This window comes from Prunus avium, chromosome 2 (assembly GCF_965620075.1).
Source record: "Prunus avium chromosome 2, drPruAviu1.hap1.1, whole genome shotgun sequence".
Taxonomy (NCBI): domain Eukaryota; kingdom Viridiplantae; phylum Streptophyta; class Magnoliopsida; order Rosales; family Rosaceae; genus Prunus; species Prunus avium.
The window spans coordinates 33,487,239-33,502,603 of NC_142285.1; the positions used below are offsets into that span (position 1 = coordinate 33,487,239).

General features: G+C 36.9%; 2 protein-coding genes across 2 annotated transcripts; both read left to right on the forward strand.

Moving 5' to 3' along the window:
* The first annotated feature begins 782 nt into the window (after positions 1-782).
* Positions 783-4,759, forward strand: FUS6 (COP9 signalosome complex subunit 1). The gene is made up of 6 exons (XM_021961354.2): positions 783-1,389; positions 2,276-2,596; positions 3,079-3,195; positions 3,299-3,384; positions 3,876-4,110; positions 4,353-4,759. Exons 1-6 carry the CDS (start codon positions 988-990, stop codon positions 4,527-4,529), a joined length of 1,338 nt encoding a protein of 445 aa, XP_021817046.1. The 5' UTR covers positions 783-987; the 3' UTR covers positions 4,530-4,759.
* Positions 4,760-5,662: 903 nt separating this feature from the next.
* QUA3 (S-adenosyl-L-methionine-dependent methyltransferases superfamily protein) lies at positions 5,663-10,253 on the forward strand. Its single transcript, XM_021961353.2, has 7 exons — positions 5,663-6,504; positions 7,336-7,539; positions 7,616-7,826; positions 7,920-8,181; positions 8,435-8,809; positions 9,464-9,559; positions 9,753-10,253. The coding sequence occupies exons 1-7, from the start codon at positions 6,076-6,078 to the stop codon at positions 9,973-9,975; spliced, it is 1,800 nt and encodes a 599-aa protein (XP_021817045.1). The 5' UTR covers positions 5,663-6,075; the 3' UTR covers positions 9,976-10,253.
* Positions 10,254-15,365: the final 5,112 nt, after the last annotated feature.

Here is a 15,365-nt window from a genome sequence, read left to right on the forward strand (position 1 = left end):
GAGTTCTCATATCTCATATGATTTTCTTGCATAATTGGATGCAGTGGCGTTATGGATCTTCTTATGTCTTTAAGTTCCTGGTGAAATGGGTCTTGAAGATGTAAAATTATTTTTACTTATTGTCCTGCAATAGTTGTGTTTATTGTTTTTAAGGGTCTCTTGTGAGGCTATCTTCTTATATTGCTCATTTATTAATGAACTTGTTACGAGTATAATATTGAAAAATAATAATAATAATATGGTCGTTTCTATGGGTAGAATGTGTTTTATGGGCCCTCTTCTACGGTGTCATCTTCTTAATATGGTCTAGTGCTGCAAGACAGACCACTTTCACCGTGATTTTTTTTTTTGGGCCAATGGGCTTAGCTTGTCTTGGGTTGATCTTTGAAATGAGGTTTTCTATTTGAATGTCGAAATATCTTTTAAAGTTTCAATTTAAAATTTTATTGGGTGAATCCACCAACACAATTATTCACCAAAATCACATTTTTTATTTTCTATTTTCCATAATTAGTAGTAAAACATACACTTTAATTTATTTTGATTTTGAATTTAATTTTTCAGTCCTAAACCATAAAAGTAAAATTGATGGGTGTATTGATTAGATTTTAGGGTGCATCTAAATTTTCTTTGCATACAAAGGGTTTTCCATTTTTTCCTTCAAACTGAGCTTCGAAAGGCTAAAAGCCCATAATAATTTGCCCAAATCCGAGAGTCCAGGATCTAAAGTTTATAAAAAATAATCAAAAAAATTTTATATAAAAAAAATAAATGATAGTCAGATAGTCTGTCGTTACACGGCGTCGTTCTGTTCGCCCAAGAACCCATCTCCCTCCCTCGCTGCGTCTAGTGAGAGAGAGAGAGAGAGCGAAAGAAGCGAGAGAGAAGAAAAGAAGCAGTTTAGCACCACCTGAAGAAGGTCCACAGCAATACCCTAAAACCTAAAATCTCCCAAACTTGTGCTCTAGGGCTTCACACTTTCCCAAAATGGAAGGCGACGACGAGACGTCAGGCCCAATGATTGACGACGAGATCTACGCCAACGGCGTTGGCGGTGACGACGAGAAGCGCAGCAGACCAATCATCAGCAGCGAACAACTCGACGTCGAGGCCTACGCGAGCCTCTACAGCGGCCGCACCAAGATCATGCGGCTGATTTTCATCGCCAACAAGAGCAAGAGCAACCAGGCAATGGAGTTGGAGGCTCTTCGCATGGCCTACGACGAAATCAAGAAGGGAGAAAACACCCAGTTGTTCAGAGACGTCGTGCAGATGATCGGTGGGAGATTGGGACCCGACTATGCGATGGACTTGGCTTGGTGTGAGATGGTGGATAGGAGGGCCGACCAGAAGAAGGAGAAGCTCGAGAACGAGCTCAATGCCTATAGGGTATGCGGTTCTGTTACTCTGTTTTCTTTGTGGTTATCTCTGGAATGTCTAGGGTTTTTATGATTAAATAGTGTATAGGTTGCCTATGGGTGGTTCTACACTGTGTATTTGGGTTTTGTTGGATTTATTACAAGTTATTGTTTAATTGTTTATCTGTTATTGTATCCTATAATTCTCCTGTGTGTAGGAAAGAGATGTTAATATGAGAGGAGTTAATGGCAATGCCTTTGTGTTTTCTTCGTCTTGTCATAATATTTTGTTTTCGGTTTAGGTTATGTCTAGGAATATGGTTGTAGATGAGCTGTTCTAATCAGGATACGGGAGAGTCATTGGTTTGTCTCTTAGGCAATGTTGGGTACTAAACGAACAACTTGTTCACTACTCGAGGTTAGCTTGATTGCAGTTGTTTTGGTGGAATAGTGGGAAGATGTTATAAATGAAAATTTGTGGTCTCGTCAACCGAGTCAAGCTGTCAGCTAATAATCAGCTTCAGGCCCAAAATGGAGGTTTTCAAATGCAACATTATCCTTGTTTTAAGGCATGAATCAGTGTTGCAGAGTCAGTTAGGTTTATGTGTTGTATGTTTCCCATCTGATGATCCTGTTAGAACTTATTTTTTAGGATAAATTTTATCAGGATTTAATGAGTTCTAATATGCAACATCAAGCTTTTCTGCTGGATTGTAGAGTCTCGATGCTTATTTTCTATTTTTAATTGCGGGAAAATGCACTTGGGAGCTTTCTGTCTGAGGGGTTGTTATGTGTGTTTTTGTTGCTGGTTTGTTCCTAAATCATGGAATAAGTGCAATTTCTCTGATTGAAGCCTCTTTGATTCCCATTGTCTCTTTCTTTGATCTCTCATTCTGGCTTTGAATGATTTTGTGCAGACAAATCTTATCAAAGAAAGCATAAGAATGGGTTACAATGATTTTGGAGATTTTTATTATGCTCATGGTCAACTTGGGGATGCCTTTAAAAATTATGTTCGTACTCGTGATTATTGCACTACAGCAAAGCATATTGTTCATATGTGCATGAGTTCAATTCTGGTCAGCATTGAGATGAGTCAATTTGCTCATGTCTCAAGCTATGTTAGCAAAGCAGAACAATCACCAGAAGCCCTTGACCCAGTTACTGTTGCAAAACTTCGTTGTGCTGCTGGATTGGCTCACTTGGAAGCTAAAAAATACAAGCTTGCTGCTCGTAAGGTTTGTTTGAAATTATATTATTGTTTCATTTAATCTTAAGGTCGTTTTTTAGATACATATGAATACTTGTATTTTTGTGCTTTAAGATAAGAAGTTGTGAGTTTATGATATCTGCTTTTTTCTATTGGTTAGTCATATTGTGCTTGGTATGGTGATATTATTTACATTTTTAAAGCCTTTACAAATATTTAGTGATGAGCTGATTTTGTTCTCTTATTTTCAGTTGTAATCTCTCTGCTCTTGTTGGGCAGTATTTTTGGAGATTTTCAGATGATATTAAATTTATGCCTTCAAAATCAAAAGAACCAGTTGGGAATTAATTATAGCTGATTTAGTGTTGCCTGGTATCTAAGTTTTAAGATGGTCCTGGTTCCCTAAATTTTGCCCTTGTGGCCCATTATTTAGAAAGATCAGTTCCATTATCTATAGTTCTTGTAAGACTTCTATGGTTTTAATCTATCTTATTCACTGTGAAATTACAGTTCTTGGAAACCGGGCATGAATTGGGAAACCACTACAATGAAGTGATTGCACCTCAAGATGTTGCAACATATGGTGGGCTTTGTGCACTTGCAAGTTTTGACCGAATGGAACTGAAGGCATATATTCTTTCTTTCCTTGGACTATCTTTTCCGTTGTTTTTTTATGATTTCTTGTTTAGAAGTAGAGTACACTTTCTCAGTAAGCGATTTTATTTGACAGAACAAAGTTATAGACAACCTGAACTTCCGGAATTTTTTAGAGTTAGTACCTGAAGTAAGGGAGCTTATCAATGACTTCTACTCAAGGTAATCTATTGTGATGTAATCTTTTTAGTTGTCTAATTGCTGTATCTATGTGTCAATATTGGCAATGTTGCTGCAATGTGCACAATGCCATATGGTAGAAAAGTGTCAAGTCCTATTAAGAAATAGTGTGAAAATTTATAGGTCTCAATCATGCAAGGATCTTAACATGAGTTTTTCTTTTCGAACATTATTATCAAGTTACATTAGACCTTGCTTATTCTTGACATAATGCATCCTGTAGGTAATGAAAGAAAGTACAAGGGAATTTTAGCTTTATATGTATCAAGTTGAAATGATATTAGACCTTGTTAACTCATTTCCAATGAGTTAACATTTTTCAATTCGTTGTTGGGAGTGAGTATGATAAATTGAAGGATTAGTTGGCATGCATGTGCAATTGTTTTAATCAGTTGACAGTGGTGATGGTCTGTTGTCTGATTTATGTTCAGATATTTCAGTTTCAGTAACATGTGTTTTCTATTCTGTTGTAGCCATTATGCTTCATGTCTGGATTACCTTGGGAATCTCAAAGCAAATCTGTTGCTTGACATCCATTTGCATGACCACCTCGAGACACTCTATGGTCAAATCCGCCACAAGGCTCTCATCCAGTATACGCACCCCTTTGTGTCTGTAGATTTACACATGATGGCCAGTGCTTTCAAAACTGATGTTTCAGGGCTAGAGAAAGAACTTGAAGCTTTGATCACTGACAACCAAGTTCAGGTGGGTTTTGCAATGCCATCTGCTTTTGTATTTGACTAGATAACTCACTCCACGGTCGTTTGTCGAATGGACCCCATATATGCTATATATTGGTTTACCTACATATTCTGTTCTTGAATCCCAATGCTGAATCAGTTTTTGTGCTAGGGTTTGGGGTGGGGATGATGTGAAACTTCAGATCTAGTTGTTTTGCATGTGTACATTTTTGTTCTTTATTGACCTAACTCATGATGCCACTGCAGGCTCGAATTGACTCACACAACAAGATTCTATATGCACGACATGCGGATCAAAGGAATGCAACTTTCCAACGGGTGCTTCAGACGGGCGATGAGTTTGATCGGGATGTTAAGTCAATGCTGCTTAGGGTGAATCTTATCAAGCACGAATACAATCTCAAGGGATCAAGGAAATCCTGAATTTATTTTTAGACAGTGTTAGTCTGGCCAGGGTTTGCTTGTGCTCTTTTATTTTTGACATTCATCTGCTTGGTCAACTAGCACGGCGGAGGATTTGACAAATCTAGGAGACCAGGATGCAAATATATGCGACAATTACCAATGTTAGATGGTTGCTGTCTTGTATATTCACAGATTTTTAGTTTTCATCTTGATTCAGTTGCAGTATTTATTCAGATTATATTCTCTCATCCATTGCGTGCTGCTATTTCTTCAGTCTCTAGGTTTCTTCTCTCCGTTTGGTTGTTTAATACGTATGATCCCTCTGAATGACCATGTCAAATGCCAAAGTCAAATACTCAAATAAAAAATCGAAATCGAAATTGAGATGCGCCTTCAAGTGTCTAAATCTCAAATTTCAACACTCAAAAGTCCGGCCAAGTTTGAGATTGTGGGCAGTTTGGTCGTAACAATTGTCTAACATTTTCCAAACGTTTGAAAGAAAATGTTAGGCAGGTCCAGAATGGAGATCTCCCTAACATTTTCAAAGATTTTTCTTTTTTACATGGAAAAATAACCCCCTACACATTTTTTTACTACACTTCCAATTTTATTTTATTTTTGGAATATAAAGAACATCAATATCTTATTTACCTTATTTATTTTTACATCATTTAGTGATTAGAATTTAATCTAAGTTTTAATTACTAATTACTACAGATTATTGATCAACATCATCTCATAATTGTAAGCACAAAAATAAAAACCCTGTCTTGGATGCCATTAATAATAAATTATTTTCTTGTTGTGAAAGAGATTAAGGATTACAAAGTTCAACTTAGGTTGACCTGCTACTTGACTTGCTAGTCTACTTATGTTGGCTGAAATTAATACCCATCCTTTTCTTTTCTTTTCTTTTTTGGCCTGAAAATTTTAATTCCCATCTTGTTCCCCTCAAATTATATATACTGTTTTAATAATTACTCTCAAAAACTTTCCTTTTCTATTCAATATTGGGAAGCAGACAACTCCTGGATATTATAATTTTTGTGACCTCCTGAAATTTTCCCATCACCTTCCTCACAGCTGTCCATCACATGCTACTTGCTTTCAAGTTCAAATTCAAGGCTTTCAACTCTTTGGGATTTCACCCAAATTTTCCTCACCACATCTGTAATTGTAGCCCCCCACCCCTTTTTTTTCAACAATAAAAAAAGGAGAAAGGAAATCTATCAAAGGAATAATTTCTCATCTCTATAATATATTAGTATTACTAGATTTATTGGTTTAAAAAATTAAATTAAAATGGAGAGCCACCGGTAAGCGACAGAGAAGAAGAGCTCTCTAGACTCCATATTCATCATCTACAGTCCCACACTCCTCCACCGCTCACACACTCTCTCTCCTCTCTCTCACCTCTAAACACATAAACCCCAACAACCCACCAATTCTGCCCAAACCAACTCAAAATCCCGTCTTTTTCAAAACCCAGAAGCCAATTCCATCCATTTCTCCCGACCCGAATGCCGATTTGATCGGATCCGACTCCCACTTGATCCGAGCCCAAATGGGTCACCTGAACCTGCCCGCATCGAAGCGGAGCCCGAGGCAATGGCGCCTCTTGGACCTTGTCTCAGCGGCCTTCTTCGGCATAGTGATTGTCTTCTTCCTCCTAGTCTTCACTCCCTTGGGTGACTCGCTTGCTGCCTCGGGTCGCCAGGCTCTTCTCTTATCGAAAAATGCCGATCCGAGGCAACGACACCGTTTAGTGGCGTTGGTGGAGCTCGGGCAGCACCAGCAGCCCATTGAGGCCTGCCCGGTCGATGCCGTCGACCACATGCCGTGCGAGGACCCCAGGCGCAACAGCCAATTAAGTCGGGAGATGAACTTTTACAGAGAGAGGCATTGCCCTCTGCCTGAGGAGACCCCTCTCTGCTTGATCCCACCTCCCAATGGCTACAAGATTCCGGTTCAGTGGCCCGACAGCTTGCACAAGGTGTGTGTGGTTTTGGGTTCATTTCAATTCTTCAATTTGCTTTTTTGGGTTAATTGCATATTTTGTCGTTGAATTAGCACTTGAGGCTGTTTTATGATTGAGCTTTTCGGTGAATGTTTGAGGATCTATGAATGAGAGGTGGTTTCTCCGAGACTAATGGTGTTGGTGGTATAGCAAGTTTAAGCTTTTGATGTTTGCAATCGAGCTTGTTTGTTAAGTTTTTCTATGCACGACTGTTACACTGGGAACAAGAATGCAAGTCTCAAAATATAAAGTTGTGTAGAACAAATAGAATTATTGAATAGGAGGATCTGTGCATTGTAGTTAAGGAACTTTGTAATATGTTAGAAATTACAAATCTCGCCATGCTACTTTTAGCTACTTGTTCAGGCCAAAAAGAAAAGAGATTGTAGTAGCTTGTTGATAAATCTTAGTGCTGTACTTTTCTCCTGCTAGCACACTCTTCATTCTCTCCCTGGCTACCACAGCTGCTCAAGAACCTTTGACAGCCTTGTGTTACTCATTTTTGGTTTTATGTTCTTGAATTTTGAATTTAAGATCCATATAGGATTTGATGGGCCAGAAATAACTGTATACAGCTAACTATATAAGTGAAATCTAGACTGCTTATGAGGGGCCTTTTCTTTTATAATTACTGATGGCTCAAAAATGTGATTGTCTTTCAAGTCCTCTTCTTGTTTTGGAATATTTGCCCAGTGTTTTGTAATCAGAGATAGAATGAGTTTCATTTGATGTTCTATATCAAAGTCATAAAGCACCACCCCATATTTCTTTTTTTATGTGTCTTAAAGTATTGTAATCTGTGTATAGATATGGCACAGCAACATGCCACACAACAAAATCGCAGACAGGAAAGGTCATCAGGGGTGGATGAAACTGGAAGGCCCACACTTCATTTTCCCTGGTGGTGGCACCATGTTTCCAGATGGAGCTGTACAATATATTGAAAAACTTGGACAGTACATCCCTATCAGTGATGGCGTCCTGCGAACTGCTCTCGATATGGGTTGTGGGGTAAGAGCAATGTTCCTTTTTCTTGAGACCGTACTAATTTTCTTTTCGAATTTCACAAAATTTTGATGCTGTACAGGTTGCCAGTTTTGGAGGGTATCTTCTATCCAAAGATATTTTGGCAATGTCATTTGCTCCAAGAGATTCCCACAAGTCACAGATACAATTTGCATTGGAAAGAGGAATTCCAGCATTTGTTGCCATGCTTGGCACTCGCAGGCTTCCATTTCCTGCTTTCTCATTTGATTTGGTGCACTGCTCTCGATGTTTGATCCCTTTTACTGCCTATAGTGAGTTCTTTGTCACCTGTAACCTCTCATATTGTTACAGTTTTTCTACCCCTGCTACTTGCTCTTATCATAAAGGAATCTGGAATTTTGCAGATGCCACATATTTCCTTGAAGTGGATCGTTTACTTCGCCCTGGAGGATACCTAGTAATCTCCGGTCCTCCTGTGCAGTGGACAAATCAAGACAAGGAATGGGCGGATCTCCAGGGTGTTGCAAGAGCATCGTGTTATGAGCTGATTGCTGTGGATGGAAACACGGCTGTCTGGAAAAAGCCTGCTGGAGATTCATGCCTTCCTAACCAAAATGAATTTGGCCTTGAATTGTGTGATGAATCAGATGACCCAAGTGATGCGTGGTAACTGTCTCAGAATCCATTCTTAGTTTCTTAGTTTTTCTTAGTTTTTCTTCCCCTTCCCCCAAATGGAACCTTTATTTTGGTATGAAGTGATTGTTTTCCATTGCTATGTCCTTTTATAAGTCTGGAAAAAATAAAAGTACAAACTCTTGCCGTCTAACCATTGCAGCATGTTGGATACAATTTTATTATCAAAGGTCATATTCAAAAAATTTATGGAATTGGTACCAATAAACTCAATTTTTTTATGCAGGTATTACAATTTAAAGAAATGTATGAGTAGGACATCTTCTGTCAAGGGAGAATATGCTGTTGGGATGATTCCAAAGTGGCCAGAGAGGCTGATAAAAGCTCCTGCAAGGGCCACACTCATGAGAAATGGCATCGATGTGTTTGAGGCTGACACGCGACGTTGGGCGAGAAGAGTTGCTTACTATAAGAACTCCCTAAACCTGAAGCTTGGAACTCCAGCTGTACGCAATGTCATGGACATGAATGCATTTTTTGGAGGTTTTGCTGCTGCACTAAAATCTGACGCTGTGTGGGTGATGAATGTTGTTCCTGCCCGCAAGCCCTCAACTCTTTCTGTAATCTTTGACAGAGGTCTTATTGGAGTATACCATGACTGGTGAGTGTTGTATTATTTTTCCTCCAATGTGTTCCACACATAAGTCCTTTGATGGAGCCCTTTTTTCCCAGTCCAAGTCAAGTCACATTTTTCCTCCAATATGCTGTGTCAATCCAGGATTAAATGTGGTTTTGAATTCTCGGGTGAGAGTATGCATCTTACAGGTCCCATTGTGTATATTTTAATGCCACATACTTAAGTAACATTGCTCCCAGTAACCATTGGGAACCAGTTGATGGCACAATAAAAAAGGTTTATAGTTCAAGCTGCTGCGAATAGTGCACTTTTTATGCTATCCTGCTCTTATGCCTGCTTTAGTACTATATCCGCAAATCTTTCTTATATTATTTTTTTCCAGTCGGGTTACGTTTTAGAAAACAGTGAACCTGCCCCATAACACAGTTTGAATTCCGTAATCTGTAAATTATTGATCAAAGCAGTGATAATTTTCTGTACAAAAGGGAGCAAAAACTTTTAATCAATATTACTGTAACTATCTTAGATGTTAGTCCCTGTCTCGTTTGTATGCATTCTTTTCCTAGATTAGAGTCCTCATTTGATCATGTTATGCAGTGCTCTGGAATTGTGATAGTATTATGGATAGTTTTATGGAACTTCTACTGATGAGCTAATATTTTTGCTTGATGGTCTCAGGTGTGAGCCTTTCTCAACGTACCCTCGTTCTTATGACTTCATCCATGTAACCGGAATTGAATCACTCATAAAGCATCCAGGTTCCACCAAGAACAGGTACTTCTACAGTTCTAGTTCCTATTCTGTTTCTTGAATCTACCGATTCCTACATTCTTACAGCAGTATTAAACCATTGCACATGGTTCAGTGTAATCCTAAAGTGACATTTACATATATTTGGCAAGATACTTGATGAAGTGCATGATTGTTCTTAAACAACCTATGCTCACGTCTCTTGATTTTTCTGCAGCTGTAACCTTGTGGATTTGATGGTGGAGATGGATCGAATGTTGCGTCCTGAAGGAACGGTTCTGGTTAGAGACTCCCCTGAAGTAATAGAAAAAGTAGCTCGCATAGCTCATGCCGTAAGGTGGACTGCAAGCATACACGAGAAAGAACCAGAATCACAAGGGAGAGAGAAAATTCTTGTTGCAACGAAAACATTTTGGACTTTGCCTTCAGCATCCAACTGATGTGAAGGTTCATCTCCATGCATGGATGCAGTTTCTTTCTTATCCACCACACCCTATTATGTAAGGAGATAATAGGGTTAGAATAGGGAGGGCCCGAAAGATGGGAAGACATGCAGCTTTTTTGTTAGATTACACCCAAAAAAGAAGAAAAAACAGAAGAAAGTAAAAAAAAAAAAAGTGGCAATCATATGTTCAGTTTCCAAGGATAAATGTAATTTGATATTATTTATTGCCCATCAATTTGATGATGCTTTGCATTATTGCATTTGTCCTCAAAACATTGTCGTTTCAGGGAGAGAATGGTAGCAGATCGTTCGATAGATTCAGTGTTCGTGCCCTGTTCACAGTGTGCTAATGAAAATGACAATTGCTCCCAAAGTCAAGATGTCATCACATTCTACTGATTGTTTTATGCCGAAGGGTATGTCGGGAATTATAACCCCAGTGAGCAAAATGAAGGATTTTTTCTGTAAGAGTGCAGAATTAAGATTTTTAAAATTCTCAGAGGGTACGAGAAGAATTTGAGTGTTGATAAATATAATGGATACAATCAATAAGATATTTTCTTGAAATGAGCTAAAGGGTAAAAAATGGTATAAAAAAAAAACAATTTAAACAAAAAAATTTCCTTTCCTTCTTTTTCTTATGACTTTTCTTGCTATCCAAACAAAGGAAATTCATTTTTCCTTCTCATGTGGGAGAGTAACTATGCAAGTAGATGAGTAGAAGTAGGTGCCAAACTCCCACCGGCGTCTTAAGTATTCATTCCATTCCCATTGGGTCCTTTCATTGAATGGTGAGAAAGAGAGAAAAGAAAGAGTAGGAGGCCCGGATAGATTAGATAGGCGGTAGTAGATTAGATAAATGCAAGTAAACGTAGAACGCAAGCTCAGAGTTGGGCTGTTTCCTTCAGATGATAGCTACAACTGACAACACCCAGGATTTTATTTCTGCTTTTACTTTGAGGGCATCTTCCCCCACAGATGGACCCCATCAAAACCAAGAAATTGCAGAAAAGACTTTTCATAATTAAGATGGTGATGCAGGTTCAAACTAAGAAAATTCGTCTTCAAACTCTCACCCAATCAGTACTTGAACTGCTCCAACTGGGTTTTTTCAAGGCCAGGTGTGAAAGGAAGTGCATAAAATGAATGCTTGGGGAATAAGTAGAAGAGGAAGTAGTTGTTTTTTGTTACAATAAGGAATAATTTGGGGTCAAAATAAAATCAATGAATTGGTTTATTTTATTTCGAAGTGGTAACGCAAAGCACTTCTAGACGCTATAGTTTAGTCGTATGTGTACGCGTGATTGATTTCTAACTACTGATATGAAACTCACATGCGTTTACAATCAGAAACCATCTACTCTCGCATAGACTTATTGGTATCGTAACACTTCTCTTATTTAATAACTACGACATGTGAAGAAAATGATTTGCACTCAAAATGGATCAACAATAAATTATATTAACGTTTTCAGGAAAAAAAAAATTACCGTTTTGATAGTATTTGTATGAGTTTTCTCAGACATTTTCACCACTTTCATACAAATATAGCCCTTTCAATTTTCAGAAGGAAACAAAAATTAAACACTTAAGTATTGTAAAAATGATCATGGACATCACAATTAGCACTCTATTATGGTCTGATTACTGTTAATCTGGCTGGGAGGCTGAACAACAAAGTTAGAGTTATGCTTTGCCTTGTGTTCATACGAGGAAGGGAACCAAGAAAATGATCAAAGGGTACATGAAATTTGTAAAGGGTTGGTTGTCTGTAGTGTAGTTGGCAACTTCGCAGAATACTATTATTGACTTTCTGTGAACCTAGTTTTTGCTATTATCCCATCCTTGTTGCTTTCCTTTCACACCTTGAAGAATTAAGGAAGGTCAAAGCTGTATCACAATGCAAAGCTTACAATGAGATTACATGCTGCAAAGGAGAAGAGACCACATTACTTACCAGAAGTTGACAGATAACAGTAATTATTATAATAAGCAAGCACTCAGTCAAAGTAAGTGATGCATGATTAAGAAGGCATCTCAAGTTCAACATCCATTATTAATTGATCCAAACAAGTCAGAAGATGAAATGCATGCACACTTTTGGATTGCTGAAAGGGAATTTAGAAAGAAAAGTGAAATGATTGATCCTGGATTGGGCATATACATATATACATACGTATGTGTGTGTGTGTGTGTATGGGCTGTGCATATATAGGTTTTGTCTGTCAGGAAAACATAGCATGTGCTGTGCATGCCCTTTTAGACAGAGCTAAGTCCATGACAAGTATATAGATGAGAGCAACATGGCTCAACATGAATGTGATTTTTCAACCAGGGTTTTTTTTTTAATTAAAAAAAATTGAAGCAGGGTTTACATATAGATACAGAATTTAATCCTTACACATTAAGGCCATCTCCAATCATGTTCGATCCAGGCAATATATGTGACGCTATTTCATCTGTGTTTTTGCCTAGATTGGTATTATGGCCCGTTTGTGTACATGATTGGAGAAGGCCTAAAACTGAGGCTCAAAATTGTAATGCATAGATACAGTACATGTCAACATAATAGAGTGATTAGTTTTCAACCATTGAGCTGTAAATCTACTCATTTTTTTGTTATATCTATTAAGCAGCAAAGACCATTTGAGAGCAACCTCAAAAAAGGACCCTTTTTCATCTCTCTTGGTTTTCAAACAAGAAGATCGATTGAAAACCAACCAAGAAATAGTTAACTGCGTGTCCTTTACTTCTGCCACATATTTTCCTGAAATCAAACAACCTAAAAAAATCACAGATTTTTTTTTTTGTTTTTTTTTTTGTTTTTGTGCTGTCTGTAAAATACCTTTTATAATTGTTTCTGAAAAACTACTTGGGAAAATATATCATGAAGATGTTTGGTTGGCAACATTTGTTCAAACCTTTTTGCTCATTTTTTTAAAAAGAAAGTGATGTGTCATACACCTACTTTTTATTTTCTTTTATCAGTTATGGAAATTAAATAAAAAGGATTTTTATTTTAACGGATGTGATTATCTAACTCCCAAATATATATCGTTGAAATGTGAAGAACTTTAGAGCAATTCATGGGCACGGCATGGGAGGTGAAATAACTTTTTATTTTTTCTTCTTTCTTTCTCTCTCTCTGTTTTTTTTTTTTTTTGGGTGTGTTTAAGAATTGTTAGTCATTAATCTCCAAAAGGTTTGGAGCATATATTTAAACTCGCATCAATTATGAGGCTTAAATATCAAATAATAATTCAACCATATAATACATCACATAAACAATATTATTAATGGCTAACACAATTCTTTTACTCACAACAGATGATATTCATTTACTATTAAACTCATCCCTTTTTTTTCTTTTTCTATTGTTATTAAAGTTTCATTGCTTGGGGTGAAAATAAAAGAAAAGAGGCAAATGTCATATATTTCGCTTGTGCTTTTGAGAGAAAGACGATAATTGTATTCATAAATGCAGGAAAAGCGAACATCAAACAATCAGAATCTAGAAAGACCAAGCATGATCTAAGGAGATGGGCACAATCTCAGCATAATCAAAGAAAAACATCCAAAAATACCAATGGAGTTCAATGTAATTAGTTAAAGCTGGGAGATTTCCACAAGACCCATCAATGAAACCTCTTAGACCAAGTCTTTTTAGACATCATGTGTCTCCTTTGCTACCCACAAATCAAGTCTTGGTCAAATTCATTGTAAATTTTATTTGTTTTTATTGTGAAAATGAGTAAGATATGAAATAGAGAGAGGGGTTAAAAAGGTATTGTGATTATATATTTTTCTACAAAACCCATGCAAAAAAAAAATCATCACATGCAAGGTGCAACAAATAGGTGGAGACCCCAAGTTTGTTTGTCAAATAATTATTATGGCAAGTGAGGAACAAGTCAATGAATTAATGTTTCAGACATTGAAGTTTCAATTGGAGAAAAAAAAGGTTCACAACTGCACCCTTGAAATGGTGATTGTGGGTTTTTTTTTTTCCTTGACTGGTAGTTGTTTGTGGATTTGGGATGCTTTTGTGGATTGTGGAGGTAAATGGGTTTATTTGTAAAAATGGTTTGTGGGGAATGAGGGTTTCAAAATATAACAACAACTGTGATTGAGAAATAATAGTGTAATTATAAGGTGACCAAACCCCATAAAGATAAGAATTTAAGGAGAAAGAGACGCAAAGAGAAGACAACTAGAATTTTATTTGCCCTCCGAAAAGAAAGTGGAACTGGCATTTGAAGGGAAAGAGATAAAGAAGAACGATAGTAACTCTCTACACGAAGAAACTTAAGACAAGAAAAAAAAAAAACTGAGGAAATGGAAACTTTCTTTAAACCTTGAGATTAATATTAATCAGAAATTCTTTACATTATTAAGCAAAATTAAGACCTACCACCACGGTTAGCTATGGTTTGCGGTGACTAACAAAGGGCGGCGGTTCGTGCTATTTCTTTGCCAATGATTTAACATTTGGTTAGCTTCGTGTAGAGCTAGTTAATCATAATCCGACTGTTTTATAATCATGTCGTGTGTGGATTCACCCACATGAATGCATAAAACGTTTAAGAACAACATAGTGCTCAACCTAAAAAAGCTCTTTATCTGAGTAAGTACTCTAGCCAAAATATTTAAGAAAAAATTGAATCAAAATAGTTTGTTAATTGGATTTGCTTTTTCACCTAATAAAACATTTGAAAAGATTTTTCTTCATCCATTACTCATTACCCAAAAATTGTATTCCTTAGTTACGCATCATTTTTTAAACGGAAATGAGTGATTTTTGACGGGAAAATTATTTTCAATGACTCACATTAACTGTTAATAAGGAATAATTAGATTCGACCGAATGACCTAAATAATGTAAACGTTCAACTGCATGCTCAAAATTCATGATGTGACCAACTGTAAAGTATTTTTTTTTTTTAGCATGAAAACTAATTAGGCCTCTTTTAGGAAGTGTGAACTGAATTGTTATTTTAGATAAGACTAAATCTGAAATGGACTGAATTGTGAGGATATTTTTCCATATTTAGTATTAATATTGGATTTCTTAATTGTCCAATTTAATTGCATACCATGTTTACTTTTACCAAAATTACATACCATTATCAAATGAAACTATTATAATGTTTTTAAGGAACTGTCATATTTACATTGTCTGAAGAAGGGACAGTAAGAAAGTTAAATTCTGCAAATCTAGATCTTTGGTGGAAAATTCAGACCTCTAGCAAAGCAAAGTTATAAACTTTAGGTACAAAAAAATCCCATTACCAGTACCAAGTTGAAAAAAAAAGCAGGGAGAAATAGAAAGAGTGTGTCATAGATCTGAACCTCCAGAAGAAAAAGGTGTGAAAAGGTTACAATTTT

What these genes read in the sequence shown, in the direction of transcription:
- FUS6 (XM_021961354.2), top strand. Translation starts at nt 988, where the DNA reads ATGGAAGGCGACGACGAGACGTCAGGCCCAATGATTGACGACGAGATC. An exon ending in TTGACCGAATGGAACTGAAG is followed by an intron (nt 3,196 to 3,298) that starts GCATATATTCTT and finishes TTTATTTGACAG; the next exon opens with AACAAAGTTATAGACAACCT. An exon ending in ATCAATGACTTCTACTCAAG is followed by an intron (nt 3,385 to 3,875) that starts GTAATCTATTGT and finishes ATTCTGTTGTAG; the next exon opens with CCATTATGCTTCATGTCTGG.
- QUA3 (XM_021961353.2), top strand. Translation starts at nt 6,076, where the DNA reads ATGGGTCACCTGAACCTGCCCGCATCGAAGCGGAGCCCGAGGCAATGG. An exon ending in GGCCCGACAGCTTGCACAAG is followed by an intron (nt 6,505 to 7,335) that starts GTGTGTGTGGTT and finishes ATCTGTGTATAG; the next exon opens with ATATGGCACAGCAACATGCC. An exon ending in GATGACCCAAGTGATGCGTG is followed by an intron (nt 8,182 to 8,434) that starts GTAACTGTCTCA and finishes TTTTTTATGCAG; the next exon opens with GTATTACAATTTAAAGAAAT.